Consider the following 16,323-nt stretch of genomic DNA (forward strand, 5'->3'; position numbering starts at 1 on the left):
GTGAAGTTCACAGGCATGATTATGAGTTTCTCTTGTAGTAGCTGAACTTCATGACCCAATTTGATACCCTACAGCAATGTGCAACTTGTGATTGCACTCAATTCACAATAGCATTAAGGAGAGAGATCTTTGTGCCTTTTATAGATGACCTGCATATTCAATGTTTGATGGAGGGTTTGTTTGGATTTTTTTAAAGAAAATAACCATTCTATTTACATGAAAGGTTTTTAATAACAATTCTTATTGTAGTATTGATAAATTACAATTAGTTGAGGTCCAAATAATGGCTTATACAACTGCTTCACAATCCTTATGTCAATATAAAATATTTGTTTACTCTTTTTTGTTAGTTTCCTTAGTAAAATGTAAGCCTGGGGGCATCTTCCAGAATGGCTGACATGACTGATGCTCAGTGTGCTGCAAGTTTGATTTTGGTTGCAAGAACCTCATGTGCCATTTCCTGTAATAGAGAAACCTGAAATCTAACCAAGACAGTATTATTCTTTCTGAAGAGCTGATTTGAGGGATGAGTTAAAGGCCATGGCCTTTGTTCTGTCCTTCTCCTTGCTTCCTCTTGTCTGAGTAGTCTTAGGTCAGTTGAACAGTCCCATCAGCGAATCTGTCAAGCAGAATTTCAGTTGTCTTGGCCAGAGCATCACTCATATTTCATATAGAGAGTTTGTTAGAGAAGTCGTCAAAAAAATTAGTATTGATTTCTATGAATAAGAATAGGAAATAGATGGCATCAATTCCAAGTGGTTAAGTGGTTTTTGACTAGTCCAGTAACTAATGTTCTCAAATGCCTACAAAATGTTAGCTTTATCTTAGCAAAGATCAAAATAACAACTCTAAAGCACTTGCCAGGTATACACAGCCATGTGTTCTAATAGATGACAGACCAAATGTATCCTTACAGTAATGGGATTGACTTGCCAATTTCAAACTCCCCCCTGTACTTCTGCAGTGAATAATGCCTAATAACTGCTCTGGTTGAGGTTTTTCATTATTGTTTTTATTACTACTACTGTGGACCCAGTGTTGCCTCAAACATGCTGCAGGTATTAAGAGAAGTCTGCAAGTCTGGAGTTTGAGAGAGCCTGGTAAAAAAGCATTTCCTGAGAGGAAGGAGTAGAAATCCTCTAGAGCCTCCCAGGTCCCCTTAAGTGTCTGAGTATGTCAGCATCTACCTCTGTCTAGATCAGTCTGCTTACTTATGAGTATCTGTATTAATTCCTAGAAAAATACAGGGAGAAGACAGACCATAGCATGCCCAACATAGATTTGCACAAGCAGGCTCTGCACTGCAGCACAGTCTCTCAGACAGGTTGTATGCATGATATCTAAGATGACTGAATCCACTGGAACTGCATCACTGCCTAGCAGCAGGTGGAAATGCAGTGTGCCAGCCGCTGCAAACTACAAAAACTGGTTTCAGCAGTACAATTTATTCTGAAAACTGTTTTTCAGTTTTACAATTTATTTTGATGGCACAGGAGGCCATTTGTCACAAGCTGGAATAAACCTTTTGGAGTCCATACAGTTGCAGTTGAGCTAACATTTGCCCTTGTGCAAGATTCTGACTTTGATTAGTTTATCTGCACAACAGCTGCATCTGCTTTCTACAAACACTGCACACTGTTTTACAGTCTGTCTCTCTCTGGTTCCTTGCTGCTGTGCTCTGAGAGCCAAACCCCATGCCAGGGGGAGGGAAATGCTGCTATGTGCACTGGGACTTTTGGCCCCTTTTTCTTTACTGAAACTTGCCTTCCCTGGACATGGGCTTCTCTTTTGTTTCCCTGGTTTGTGTGTTACATGAATGCATGTTTTTAAAAAGCCTAACCTTTTACTTAGCTTGATTGAAAAGCATGTTTTTGGCAGTGGAGATGGAAATATAAGCACACTTGAGAAACCTCTGGATCTAGTAATAGTACCCTTCCCCTGCATTCCCCATCGAAACAGCCTGGAGTTGAGTTTCTAGAAGCTCTATGTATGAAGCTAAATGTCAATGTCATCTAAAAAATCATGCAAAAACCTGTAGAAGGGATTTTTTTCCTTGAATTTCATCTTACCATTAGACTTTAACACCTGAAACAAAGAGAGAAGGGAAGAATGTCAGCTCTCTTTTGGTAGGTAGAGTAGATATCAGCAAGTCACAGTTAGTGACATTTGTGCAGAGCTTTTAGAATTAGGAAACAGTCCTACCACAGTGTCAAGCAAGAGAGAGACTTGGGCAAAATTTGGGCCTCTTTAGACACATAAGTGTTTAGCATTTAGTTCTTGGATGTCCCGTATTCAACTGGCACTGGTATCTGGACACCCTGGAGTTTGGATACCGTAATTCCTGTTGGATTTCTGTGTCTGCTTCTGAGCATGCTCAGGATGTCTCAGCTCAGCTGGTGCTATGACAGTATCATCCATCTTTGCCAGTATCCTGTGGTTAAGTGCTCATTCGTATCTTCTTTGTCCACATTTTCTGCAAGGCTTAATCCAGTTCCTAGTCACCTGGCTTCTTCACAAAGCTTGTCCAGAAGAAGCACCTCCTTTTGTTCTGTGTTTCAACTATGGAAACATTTGCAGAGGTTTAGGAAGCCCATGAAATAAAATTCCCTCTCTCTGCTCTGAAATTGGAGCATTCATGGTGCATCTTCTTTGAATTTCCTTATTGTCTTGCTTATTGCAAAAAAAGGAGCAGTGGTGACAGCTTGTCTCAGTGATTTCCTCCTGCCACAGGCCTCTTGACCAGAAGGTTATGGCTTCCTAGAGACAGGCAAAGCCAGTCCCTCTGTGTGCAGGAGCAGTCTTGTCCTGCTGCATGCAAATGTATAGGGTAGATTGGATGTATGCAATTGTAGGGACCCAGCTCTCAGCTGCTTCCCCACTGGTGGGAACTGGGAATTAGAGGATCTTGTTGCTCTTCTGACTTTCCACCCTGGAAGAGAGGGAGCAAGCAAACTCCGCTCCCAGACAGGAGGCCCTGCAGTGCCTCAGTACATTCATTATCTGATTTTCCCTTTAAAATGCATTAGAGGTTAATCTAATTGCAGAGTACCTGCACTGCTAAAGGTGTGGCCTTATCTACAAAGTTGTTTTCTTGCACACCAGAAGTCCTAGAGAAAAGCAAAAGTTGGAGGGGAAGGAAAACCCCCGGCTGAACTCTGGAGTGGGAAGCGCAAGCTTTTTAGAACAAACCAGGCACCATGGTGGGCTTCCCACTTCCCCAGCCTCCAGCTGGGTCAGGCTCTTGTTCTGCCTGTGATTTCCAAAGGCTTGCTGAGTCAGTCCTAGCATGGTTGCATGAGACCAGCAGCTTCCCCATCCCTTCCTTCCCTGCTAGAGGTGTCCTTCACTCCTGATAGATTCCCAGGGAGGTTTTATTCCTCTTTGGATGGAAAGAATCTGGCCCATAGTAAGGCAGCTCCTTGGTAAAACAAAGCAAGATCTATTAATCATCGTCCATTTCTTTTTTTTATTTTGGGTATTTCCTGGTTTCAGTGTTGTATTATGTTTACCAAAGACAAGCAGCCAAAGTAAACCACACAAATGAAAAATTGCAAATGAAGCAACCAGCTACACAGCACAGCTGGTCCCATGCCTCCAAAGGCTTCAGTCATTTCAGATTAGGCACACATTTGGCAATCTCCTGCAAATACGCTTGCAAGGAATCATCCTGGAACAAACCTGCCTCCATGCACAGTGACTGAGAAAGCTGAGGCAGATCTGGAAAGACTCTCTAGCAGGAGGGAGGATTAACTTGCCTGCTTGTTAACTCTGGCAGAGTGTGCGGTCATCATGCCAGCAGAGTTAGGGAGAGCAATTGGAGAGAGATTATTTTATGATTGTTGGCATTCATGGGGGATGGGGCATTTATATTTTTAGAGCCTTCCTGCAAGGAGTAAAAAGCAGAAGGGAGCACAAAGCCATTTCTTCGTAGATGGCAGGCTGTTTCATCCTGAGGAGCCAAAGCAGATGGAAACATTCCCTTCTCCCTTAATCCAGTTGCAGACCTGACTTACCCTGACTGAGTTACTGGTATCAGTGTTGTTCTATTACTCAGTGAGAAGTTATGAGCTCATGGATTTCTTGTCCAGCAAACCTGCTTGCCAGCTCCTTGCTGAGTTCCCCCTGAAAAGGAAAGGGCTGCCCAGCCTGGAGCTAGGATTTCTCCACCTGCAGAAACAGGGAACAAGCCAAACTCATTCACAGGCTCTACTTCATCATGAAAAGTGTGAGAAATACTTGTTTTACAGAAAAGTTTAGACAACTGAACAGTAGGGGAGAAGTGTCCAGCCAACCTCTACTTTATACATCCCTACTGCCATTACTCATTGCATTTTTGTTAGCGACTCTTGAAAAAGTCTGTTCAGCTGGTAGGCTTTACAAATATCAGAGAGGACAGAGTCAGAGACAAGCATGGAGACACCAGAGAGATCACCAAGAAAGATGCTTGTCAGCAGAGGGTTGGACATGTCAGTATGTTATGCCTGGCCTTTTGGTTCCAGATGTGAGCTTGGAACACAGAGTTCAAGGAATGAACCCCAGAGAAATAAAGTACTCAAAAGAACAGATTTTAGAGAAATTTGTTGACGCTATTAATCATGGAACATTCAGGAAATTAATTTTAAATTACTTCAAAAAATAGCACATGAAAGAAGTGTAAATGTAACATAATTTCTATAAATAGAAAATAATATTTATGCTGACACTAGTGTAAGTTATAAGCTGAAAACAAACCAGGTGGCCAGTCTCCTGGGTAGACATTGAATAATAAGACCCAAAAAACCAAAGATCTTGTGAAGTCCACGGTGAGTTAAGCATTGAAGGACTATCACTGGAATTGATACAAGGTAGGAGAGTGCATCTAATTTGATGTTCTTTCCCATGGTAGAGCAGATGTAAGGTAAACAAATTCTATTACCTTACGTATATCTCTCAACCAGCTTATTCTGGTCCTGTAGTTTGAAGCTGTGGAGATCTAGCTATGGAGCTATGTAGTTTCAGCTATGGAGATGGGATTTGGTTGTTGTTTGCTGGTTTTTTACCTGTATTTTCTTTGATTCCTCTTCCTTTGACAACTCTTCTGTCCAAAAGCTGTGAAATGCAGAGCAAATTACTTGAAAGCATGAGTTACCATGCTTTCTGTACTTACTGAGATATAGACAAGTCTTTTTGGCATGGCTACAACCCTCTCTTGCATTGCCAAGGCACTGCCCTGCTCTTCTGGTATGTCCATGTAACTTCCTTTGGATATTAGAGAGGCATTCAGCTCAAAGTTTGTAAATATAGGTATTTCACAGCAGTAGAAAACACCTTGGTTTTGAGGTTGATTGTCTGGTATGGTGTGTTTCCTTCTGTACCTACTGTGATAAAGACAAAAAGGCATCTGGCAGCACAGGCACAAGTTACATGATCTTTTCTGAATCTGTCATTACTAAGCTGGAACTGTTACAGTCATGAAAACCTACCTCAAGAAGAGCAAGAAATGCAATCTGAGGATAATTTAGAGGGAATTATTAAAATAGCTGAGTATGTGCTTGAAAATCAGCTTGGGCTGTCTGTTTTCAATCATGTTCAAATCCAGAAAGTCAGAGAATGGTCCAATATTGGAAATAATTTATTATTTGAAGATGGTTTTGATGCCTTCGGTTTTAGCTTTTATGTTTTCCAGAATCTCTGCTGCTTGGTGTGTAACTCTGAAACTTATTAGCTGTTAGTAAGTTCTCTTCACAGGGTAGTTAGACAAAACAATCCCTTTCTAACTAGAGAATCAAGGGCAACTGGTACCCAAAAAGCATAAACAACGGCCAAGGGAAAAGGGACAAGCCAGGGGGCTGAGACTGTGGTGGAACAATTGACTCCAATGACAAACCAAAACTTATAAAAGTTTTGTAAGTGAAAACTTGTGACCAGGTTCCATCTTGGATTTGACTTAGGTGCAGCGCCAGCCAGGCTCTTGCACTGCCCAAAGTGTATCCTTTCAATAAATACCTATTTTATTCCTTTTGCTCTGTCTAGTCTCTGTTCCAGGTCAGCCTTTCCAGGCATCAGTTTGGTGGCCCTTTCAGAAAACACACACACATTTAAAATACTTACTGACATATTTTTATTAATCAGGCTTTTAATTTTCAGTAAAAATTATGTTTCCATGCATGTTTACAACTCGGTTGAAGTCAAGCTTCTAAAAACTTTTTTTAAAAAATTATACAATTGCAAAAGAAGACAATAGAAACAATCTCTGCAAGAGACTCACAAAACACGTTGTTTTTACAGTGAGTGAAAAAATCCTAGGAAATAGTACCTTAGATGTTTTTGTATTTTTAAAAAATGTGGCATACTGATAGGCTATAAATTCATAAAAGTAGCTACACTGAAGACAGAACTACTGAGGTCTTGAATAGCTGAGAAAAAAAGGATTTGGAATTGCCTAGTTTTCTCTTTCTGAAATGCACTGTCATGCCTGAACTACCCGTGCAAAATACATTATCTTTTTTTGAAAAATACAAAAATCTTTATATTTTTATGGTACATGATAATGATCTGCTTCATTTTCTGCTCAGATTCTTGTGCAACTGTTAAACACAATTGTTTTTCTATTGTATAACAAGCAGTTAAATATGTATCTCTGCATCCCAGCAAAGTGCTTTCTACCTCCGTACAGGAAACAAACTCTAGCTGGTTCTGCAATGACTTGGTCCTATTCCCAGGAATGTTTCCCTTCCAATTAAAAAAACCCCATGAAACAAAAACCCGAAACAAAACAAGAAAAACAAAACACCTTTTTCAGCCTATTTGCACTAAAACACAAAGTATGTGTTATGTATGGCTTAAACACAAAGTATGTCCATGCATTCCTCTGAATGCGGCAAGACAAGATTTGCTGGACCTTCCCATACTGGAATGCACCAACATTCATGTCCCTTTGCACAGCGTCTCTTGAAGGAGCTGTTACTTGGAGCTGAGAGAAGTTTTTTCCTCCTTATGGGAAATTCTGGTGCCAGGATGATGAACCCTAACTTCCTCACAACAGCCTGCCCATGATGACTTGCACCTAGTGGGCTGTGGCAGGGTCTTTTCTCTCCTGGTGAGATGAAATGAAGCAGAAGCTGTTCAAACGGCAAGCATAAGAGATCCCATTCCTCTCTCTTACCACCCCTTCTCCCTGGTAGTGCAGTCTGCGGTGGGAGCCCATAGCCATATGTGTTTGTGGCTCTGTTTAAAATCCTGCAAAATCTTTGTTTGGAAACAGGAATAGCATCTCTTTTTTAAAAAAAAATCTGGAAATATGGCTTAGGTGTCCAAATACCATTCTGGGCAGCCCATGTTAGATGACCTCTGTTATACAGTCTAGGATACAGCAAAGCAAACTGAGCAACACAAAAGAGTGAGATAGACATAGAGTAAAGAAGAAAAGTAGTTCAAAAAACTGTATGAGTGGTACTTGAGAAAGCTAAACAGAAGTATTTCCTGAAGAACTGTAAAAAAACTTAAGAACCAGCTTTGTACATTGATAATGTTGTACCAATCAACAGTAAATTGTAGAAAATGTTTTAAAAGTAAATAAGATTTCCAGATTATGTCTGTTTTTAGGGGATGGATCCAGCAGAAGCAAGCAGGGAGCCTATCTGCCCAAGCACCCTTGGGCTGAACTCTGAGCTCCCAGTACCATGTGAGCTGTCTCACATTGTTCTCATTTTGGAGTAACAAATCTGTGTGGTGGTAACAGGATTGTGTGTGTTTGTCTCAATGGTCTTCAGAATAAGGTGTCAAAACTGGAAAATATGTATTTACTGTGTATCCTCGTATTCTTGTAAGATACAAGTCTTTTCACTGTACCTAAATGGCAAAGTAAGAAAGGAACTGTGTTGTCCAGCTTTGCCTTGCATGTAGGCTGTTTCCTGTTGATGCAGTTTCCTTGGGAGTGAAGAACTCAATACTTTGGCAGAAATTACATGTTTTCTCTTGTTGAGTCATGCTCTTACAACTATTTTAGAAAAATGAAACTTTCTATATCATTAAAATAAGCTTTGGTATCTTTGCCTGTGAACTTACCTGCAAGAGGCTCCTCAGTTAAGGTAGCAAAGTGTTGTGTTTTTCTGACTGAATGCTTTCAGAAAGGATATGACAAAAATAAATACACAACTCTGCTTCCTTGGCAGAGGGAGTGCTGTAGGTTGGCTGCTGAATGACTAACCAGTTATAAATCATTATCATGCTCTGCCACAACTGCAGGCTGAGGATTGCCCAGAAGGAAAACAAAGGTTATCGAGTCCTTTGCATTTAAACTTCCAGTCTGAAGATCTAACCAAGGGATTGAAAAGCTGGCAGGTTCAGCCTGATATGGACACAACAAAGTTAAAATTGTTTACTTTTTGTTATCATGTACTTTTTTGTTGTATCTTGAAGATGAATACCAGAAGCCCTGCAAGACACATTAAAGCACAGGCACAAGAAGTGCAAGCAAAGAATCTTTTTCCAGGACCATGAAAGGATGAAGGATGCCAAGCCATTCTGCTTTCAATTACAAGAGTATTATACCTCCTGCTCCAAAGACTGCAAGGACAGATTTGACTTTCGGCTTTTCCTTGCCATCCTTTTCTGGGGGCATTTAGGGTAAGAGCATCCCGGGTTCAGCCTTCCTGGCACTTGCTGTGGCCAAGCTGACATGCTGGCACATCCTGGTTACCAGTGGTAAGTATGAGGAAGCAGTTTTATGCTGTTTACAAAGGTTTGGAAAGTGTGCTTTCTGCTTGTATCACAGGCTGGGTCAATGTATTCATGCCTCCCTCCCTTTTCTACTGCTTCTGCTTTTTCTCTGAGGTAGGGATCTAGGGCAAGGTGTTGCCCAAGTTAGGTCCCATCTGTACTGCTCACTTGTCCTTTCTCAGCAGAAAAGCAACAAGCAGCTCTTAGTGACACTGACATAGAGGAGGAGGGGGGTGGGGGATGGCTGTAGGACCCTTCCATATGAGACTGGGAATGGGAAGTACTTAAAGAGTGCATCATGCCCAGTTTGGGTACTGCTCCTGCTGCTGCTGGATAAGGGGAACATTTAAAGCAAGACCACTTCAAAAATAATGACCACGTCTCTATCTTATCCCCATCTACCTGCTGATAAAGGCTCATGTCTCTGCTTGGAACATCTGCAGTTGCAAAAGCACAGGCTTGCTGAAAATCCCTGTGCTTCTCTTAGGAAAATGTAGTGTAGTTGAAGGCACATGATTTGTTTTAAACAGTATAAAAGAGGAAGGTTAATCATAGTCTAAATTTGGAAGAGGAGAGAAAGCACCAACAAGGTGCACCTTTGTTCCATGCTAAACATGCAGTTACTCTGGAGAAAAAGCAGTTGAAGAGTATTCTCATCTTAAAAGAGAGCAGCTTTCTCCTACTTTAGAGTCTTTGATTTCAAAAGAAGTTGTTTTGAGCCATGCTGTAGCTCAATTTGAAAGCTAATACTATGGGAGGCAGGCGGCTGGTGCCTTGTCTGTGTATGGGACAGCTTGTGGAGAGCATTTTTGCACATCCTCAAACTTTCTTGAGTCTGGATAATGTGATAAACCCTGACAATCACCCCCATTTCTTGGCATTTTAAGCAGCTTGCTGAAATGGACTGTTTGTTTTGTGAACTGTGGCATGGTCACACCAATCTTCTCTTTCTGAGAGAAACCAGAAACCGGGCTCAGTATAGATCCATCCATGATGAGAGCTTGATGAGCCTGGATGTTAGGACAAAGTGGTTTCTTCTGAAAAAACAGCTGGTGCCTACCTCAGTTCTCCACAAATGCGTAGTGATGAAGCTGTAACAGATAGAAGAATGTGCCCATTTCATACTGAATTATGTACATGGTCTTCTCCAATACTCTTCACAAATTAACTAAAAATTTTTACATCAGGGAGATGCAATTTTGAAGACAAAAATATACAGTAACAAGTCTCATTGAACCCAGAGTTAATATTTTGAAAACTGAAATCTTGCCTATTGAAGAACAAGAACCATTTCAGCTGAGAGGTGCTAGAGGGAAGAGGTGGCTTTGGGGAAGTTGATGACATTCTTTCACTAAAAGACAATTTCCCTTCTCCTCTCTGCTCCACAGCTACTTTGCCTCTATTTTACAATGTTATGCTTATCAGCTATCTTCTGTAGTAGACAGAAAATACAAGGGTATCTCAGTCTTTCAGTTTCTTTTTCTCTTAACCTAATGTACAATGCTAATGTCAGTGCAGTGGGTCTGAAGGTTGCTATGAGGTGCATTTGGGCTTTCTGTGGGCTTTGAAACCCTTGATACACAGATGCTGCTGTGGGCTCTCTGATGTGGCAGGAATTAGTCTGCTCTCAGGTAGGCAGTTGTTGATGCAAAAGGGCAGCAAAATGTGACAATCTCTGAACGAATAAAAATGGTAACTGCAATAGGAATGTTAATATTTGAATTTAATGGACTTCCCTTTCAGAGCAGGTAGGACTACTCAGCATACTTGGCTCTTTGACCAAACATGTATTACTTCAGTCAGGTTAAGATGAACACTATCAAACCTCCCTTTTCAAAATTGCCTTTGATATTTACAGGGAGATACTTTGCTTCAGGACTGTGTCTTGTGCTTCAGAGAGAATATCATTCCTGTTCTTATTAATTTCCTGTTGACAACATAGGACTGTAGTGTCCTAGGAAATTAAAGGACGCTGAATGTTTCTATAGTACTGTCCTTGACTAAACAATCTGATTCCAACACTTAATATAATATATGTATCACTCAATATATTGATAATATTTTACAGAACTTACATAACTTGGTTGTGCTGAGATGTTCTGTTTCTCAGCACGGTAAACAGTGCCTACCAGACAAAAAGTACCAAAAGCAGAGAAACAGGGAGGTGAATGCAGTTCTGCCTGGGAGATATTTCTGCACTTAATAGTGGAGGAAATGATTATGAAAAAATGACTTGCGCAAAATGATTGCATCAGCCTTTCTGGCAATGGAAGTTGACTGACAAAAAAAGAGACTGACACTAAATTTTGTCTTTCAAAGAAGAGCATTTAACCACACTCTGTTCTCATTTTTGTGTCCCCAGTCAGCAGCAATGGTAGAATTGGTTGAAATGTGAGTTTGAAGAGTGAGCCATACGCGCTGGACAATCCTGGATTCTTCAGAAGCCATGGTTTCCTCAGGGGAGCCACCACTGAAGAGGAGAGATACAAACTGGTATGATTCACTGGCTGTGTAGTTAAAGGACACTGGGAAACTAGGAACATGAAGTTTTGCTTGAAGAGAACAATATTTTGAGGTTGAAATATTTTCTCACTTTGAGAGTGTCACCTCAACAGACCTGCCAAAAATTTCCAGCTTTTGTTGTTTTTTTGTGTGTATGAGATGCCATGAGCAGCACACAAGGACTGAAACACAGCATGCAGTACACAAGGTAAGTACTTTATTTCTGCATATTCAGGGGTTATGGGTGCTGTTCATCTGCAGTACTAGAACCATTTACGGTTCAAACTTGGTGAAGTGTTCCTTGGCACTTGTGGCAGGAAACACAGCCCTTCTTTACATTAAAATCGGTATTGTTCTAATTACATCTACTGTTTGTAGGGTGACAGTAACATCCAATTCTCATTTATTACTGGTGCTGTTTTATAGAGAAGTCTGATAGACTTCATTGCATATCAGCTTGTTCTGCCTTTCCAGTAAAGAATGTGAATTGCTTACACAGTGTGCAAAAGGGTGTGGCAGGAGCTCTGCTTTTAGAAGCCCTGAGGCTGGTGAGACTCTATGCAGGGGCCCCCCAGATCTCTTCCGGGAAAGTTTGTGGAAGGGCTGGAAGGGGGAGCAGGCTCCCTTTGGGCTTCTGCCTGCCATGTAGGTGTACAGAATGGGCAGGCTGACACTGCAATGGCTGTGAGCGTTTGTAATGATAGAATCACAGAATCACTTTGGTTTAAAAAGACCCTTAAGACAATTGAGTCAAACCATTAACGAGATACTGCCAAGCTTACCACTAAACTATGTCCCTAAGCACCATGTCTGCATGACTTTTAAATACCTCCAGGGATGGTGACTCTACCACATCCCTGGGCAGTCTCTGCCAGTGCTTGACCACCCTTTCTGTGAAAGTTTTTTCCTAATATCCAATCTAAACTTTTCTTGATGCAACTTGAGGCCATCTTCTCTTTTCCTATCACTTATTACCTGGGAAAAGAGACTGACCCCCACCTGACTACAGCCTGAATCCTGGCAGTTGTAGAGAGTGATAGTCCCCTCTGAACCTCCTTTCTCTCCAGGCTAAACAACTTGATCTTCCTCAGCTGGTTCTTTTAAGACTTGCATTTTAGAGCCTTCCCCAGCTCTGTTGCCCTGCTCTGCACACGCTCCAGCACCTCAATGTCCTTCTTGAAGTGAGAGGCCCCAAACTGAACACACAACTTGAGGTGTGACTTCACCAATGCTGAGTACATGGGGACAATTGGTCACACTACTGGTCCTGTTGGTCGCACTATTCCTGATACAGGCCAGGATGCCATTGGCCTTCTTGGCCACCTGGGCATATGCTGGATCATATTCAGCTGCCTGTTGACCAGCACCTCCAGATCCTTTTCTGCTGAGAGGCTTTCCAGCCACTCTGACCCCAGCATTTAGTGCTGCTTGGGATTGTTGTAACCCAAGTGCAGTACATGGTGCTTCATTTTGTTGAGTATCATACAACTGGCCTCAGATCATGGATCCATCCAATCCAGATCCCTCTGTAGAGCCTCCTCACCCTGCAGCAGATCAACACTCCCACCCAACTTGGTGTTGTCTGCAAACTGAGTGTGCACTCGATCCCCTCATCCACGTTATTGATAATCTATCTTCCCCTATTTGAGGCCAAAATATCTAGCTGTAGCTTCTTTGCTGAAAGGAGGCATAATGTGAGACAGGTGAGAGCCATAGCTAATGCGCATATGAAAGAGCGGGACTCTAAGAATGGTCCTTTATGGCTCTTGACAAATGATATGGCTGTACACCAGGGATGAGCAACACACTGTGGTTGCAGGGCTGAGAAGCTCAAGTAGGGGAGAAAGACCGAGATCACAGGATAACACTTCTAAAAAAATTAATCTGAGATTACTGATAAAATAGTACAGGTCTTCAAGAGTTTTGAGCTGCTGTTCAAAATTAAAATTTCATCCAATCTTCTCTTCTTCCTGTCTCCTACAGCAAAATGTCCATCCAAGCAAAACACAAATCAAGAACTACACCCACCTGGCAAATGTTGGCCATCTACATAGTCTTAGCTGCAAACCTCTCTGAACAGCAAGCACTGAAGCAGGCTTGTCCTTCATGTTATGCCAGTCAGCTTTGCAACTGTTCCTCCATGGGCTTTGACTTCATTCCCCCTGGGCTCACAGCCAAGATCACAGTGTTAAACCTGGCCCACAACGGGATAAAGCGCATCCAATCCCAGGACCTGCAGCAGGCTGTGAACCTGAGAGTTCTGCTGCTGCAGTCCAACAAAATCAGCTCCATAGATGAGGACTCATTTCAGTCCCTGGCAAAACTGGAACTCTTGGACTTATCAAATAACAGCTTGGCTCACTTGTCCCCTCTTTGGTTTGGGCACCTTTTTTCACTCCAGCACCTCCATCTTCAAGGCAATTCCTACAGAGACCTGGGGCAGAGCTCCCCCTTTTCTAGCCTGAGGAACCTGAGCTCTCTCCACCTGGGCAACCCGTGGTTCTCTGTGATAAGGCAAGGGAACTTTGAGGGCATTGAGCACCTGCACAAGTTGTGGATTGATGGCAGCAATCTCAGTCAGTATGAGCAGGGAAGCTTGAAATCAATTAAGGAGATAAATCACATGATCATAAACATAAGAGATGGTAATATATTTTCAGAAATTGTTAGAGACCTTCTGCACTCTGTCTCTTGGCTGGAAGTGACAGAAATCAAATTACCAGTTAAAAAAAAAAGCTTGGTGCAAAATTCAACACGTCCTTTTAGGATACAAAAACTTACATTTAAGGAAGCTTTCTTCACAGATCAAACTCTTAGCCAAGCAATAGTGTTACTGAAGGAAATCACATCTTTAAAAGAGTTAGAGGCGATCAACTGTGTGCTTGAGGGGAAGGGAATATGGAACACTGAAGAAATTGCAAGGAGTGGGCAAAGTTTTGTTGAAACAATAATGATAAAAAATATAATGATTCAGAATTTTCATTTGTTTTTTGATCTGGAAGGTATGGAATCACAAATAAATGAATTAAAAAGACTCACTATTGCAAGCTCTAATGTTTTCATGGTACCATGCAACCTTGCAAGACATTTTTCATCACTTCTGTATCTGGACTTTCATGATAATTTGCTTGTAAATAAGCGTTTAGATGAGACAATCTGTAAAGGTTCCTGGCCTTCATTGCAAACTTTAAATCTAAGTCAGAATTCTCTAAAATCTCTGGAACAGACTGCAAAGTATATATCTCGTCTACCCAAACTGAATAATCTTGACATTAGCCAAAATAATTTTGGTGAGATTCCCGATGTGTGTGAATGGCCAGAAAATCTGAAATATTTAAACCTGTCTAGCACTCAAATTCCTAAAGTAACCACCTGCATTCCTCCAACGCTGGAGGTTTTGGATGTTAGTGCAAACAACCTGAAGGAGTTTGGACTGGAGCTCCCATTTCTGAAAGAGCTGTACCTCACAAGAAACCAGCTGAAGACCCTGCCAGGTGCCGCACCCATTCCAAACTTAGTGGCCTTGTCTGTCCGAAGAAACAAGCTGAACAGTTTCTCCAAGGAGGCGTTTGAGTCCTTCAGGAGAATGGAGCTTCTGGATGCTAGTGAAAACAACTTCATCTGCTCTTGTGAGTTCCTCTCCTTCATCCATCACGAGGCCAGGCTAGCCCGGGTGCTGGTGGGGTGGCCGGACGAGTATGTATGTGACTCTCCACTGGCAGTGAGAGGGGCGCAGGTTGGCACTGTGCACCTCTCTGTGACGGAGTGCCACAGGTCCCTGGTGGTGTCATTGATCTGTGTCCTGGTGTTCCTGCTCATCTTGCTGCTGGTGGCCGTCGGCTACAAGTACCACATGGTCTGGTACCTGCGGATGACGTGGGCATGGCTGCAAGCCAAACGGAAGCCCAAGCGAGCCCCACCAAAGGACATCTGCTACGACGCTTTTGTCTCCTACAGCGAGAACGACTCTGACTGGGTGGAGAACACTATGGTGCGGGAGCTGGAGCAGGCCTGCCCTCCCTTCCGACTCTGCCTGCACAAGCGGGACTTTGTGCCTGGGAAGTGGATTGTGGACAACATCATTGATTCCATTGAGAAGAGCCACAAAACACTCTTTGTGCTGTCTGAGCACTTTGTGCGGAGTGAGTGGTGCAAATACGAGCTGGACTTCTCACATTTCCGCCTCTTTGATGAGAACAACGATGCAGCAATTCTCGTCCTCCTGGAGCCCATCCAGAGCAATGCGATTCCCAAGAGGTTCTGCAAGCTGCGGAAGATCATGAACACAAAGACCTACCTGGAGTGGCCTGCTGGTGAAGAGGAACAGCTGATGTTTTGGGAAAACTTGAAAGAAGCCTTGAAGTCATAGAAGTCAGAAGCCCCCATTTCAACATATCTCCACAAAGGCTGCATATCACTGTTTCTTACTGCTAAGAATATTTTCTTTCTTATTTTTTTTTGTAACTGCAACTGTCTTTGTTGTGTATAGAGATAGCTGTCATTTTACCAATTGGAAAAGACCTGTTTTAGGCTTTCCAGTGATTTGATATTCTGGTCTTTAAAAGTCCCTCCCAATAACTATGATATTTGGAAACTGTGTTGGCCTTGATATAATTTTCTGAATACATTTTGCTGGTGTGTGGTATTTCTGTACTTCTTACTTCTATTACCACTTCCCCCAACTAGTTTCTAACAACGCAATTGTAATTTGCAAATGGAATTAAAAGCCATGGGCTTCAATCAATATTCCCGTGTCCATTTCTTCCTCGTAATGCTTGTTTTCCTCATAATGATCACTGCCACTTCCCTTTCTACCCACCCGCAGAAACAGCCGGTGTCTTCTATTTTTCGGGTGTGAGACTAATGTGTAGGCTAGATGATGTTTCAGACTGGCTCATTTCTTATTTTTGCCCTTCTACTTTGCAGAACATATTTATGTCATCATATTTATGCCATGCAATTCTTACAGCTCTATTTATCTTCCTTTGTAGTCAGTGAAGAAAATCACAGGGATAAGAGGCAGTTCATCTCTTTGCTTCAGTTTGTGGTAACTCCTAGAATTACCATATTTCTCTTCACTAATTACAAAGGGAGTCTAGACAAGCAGGTAGATAGAGATGT

At 42.1% G+C, this 16,323-nt stretch overlaps 1 protein-coding gene across 1 annotated transcript; it reads left to right on the forward strand.

The window, feature by feature from the left end:
* The first annotated feature begins 10,968 nt into the window (after positions 1 to 10,968).
* Positions 10,969 to 15,948, forward strand: TLR2 (toll like receptor 2). Its single transcript, XM_056490748.1, has 2 exons — positions 10,969 to 11,410; positions 13,186 to 15,948. The coding sequence occupies exons 1-2, from the start codon at positions 11,367 to 11,369 to the stop codon at positions 15,569 to 15,571; spliced, it is 2,430 nt and encodes an 809-aa protein (XP_056346723.1). The 5' UTR covers positions 10,969 to 11,366; the 3' UTR covers positions 15,572 to 15,948.
* The last annotated feature ends 375 nt before the right edge of the window (positions 15,949 to 16,323 follow it).

Source organism: Oenanthe melanoleuca, chromosome 4 (genome assembly GCF_029582105.1).
Source record: "Oenanthe melanoleuca isolate GR-GAL-2019-014 chromosome 4, OMel1.0, whole genome shotgun sequence".
In the NCBI taxonomy this organism is placed as follows: Eukaryota; Metazoa; Chordata; class Aves; order Passeriformes; family Muscicapidae; genus Oenanthe; species Oenanthe melanoleuca.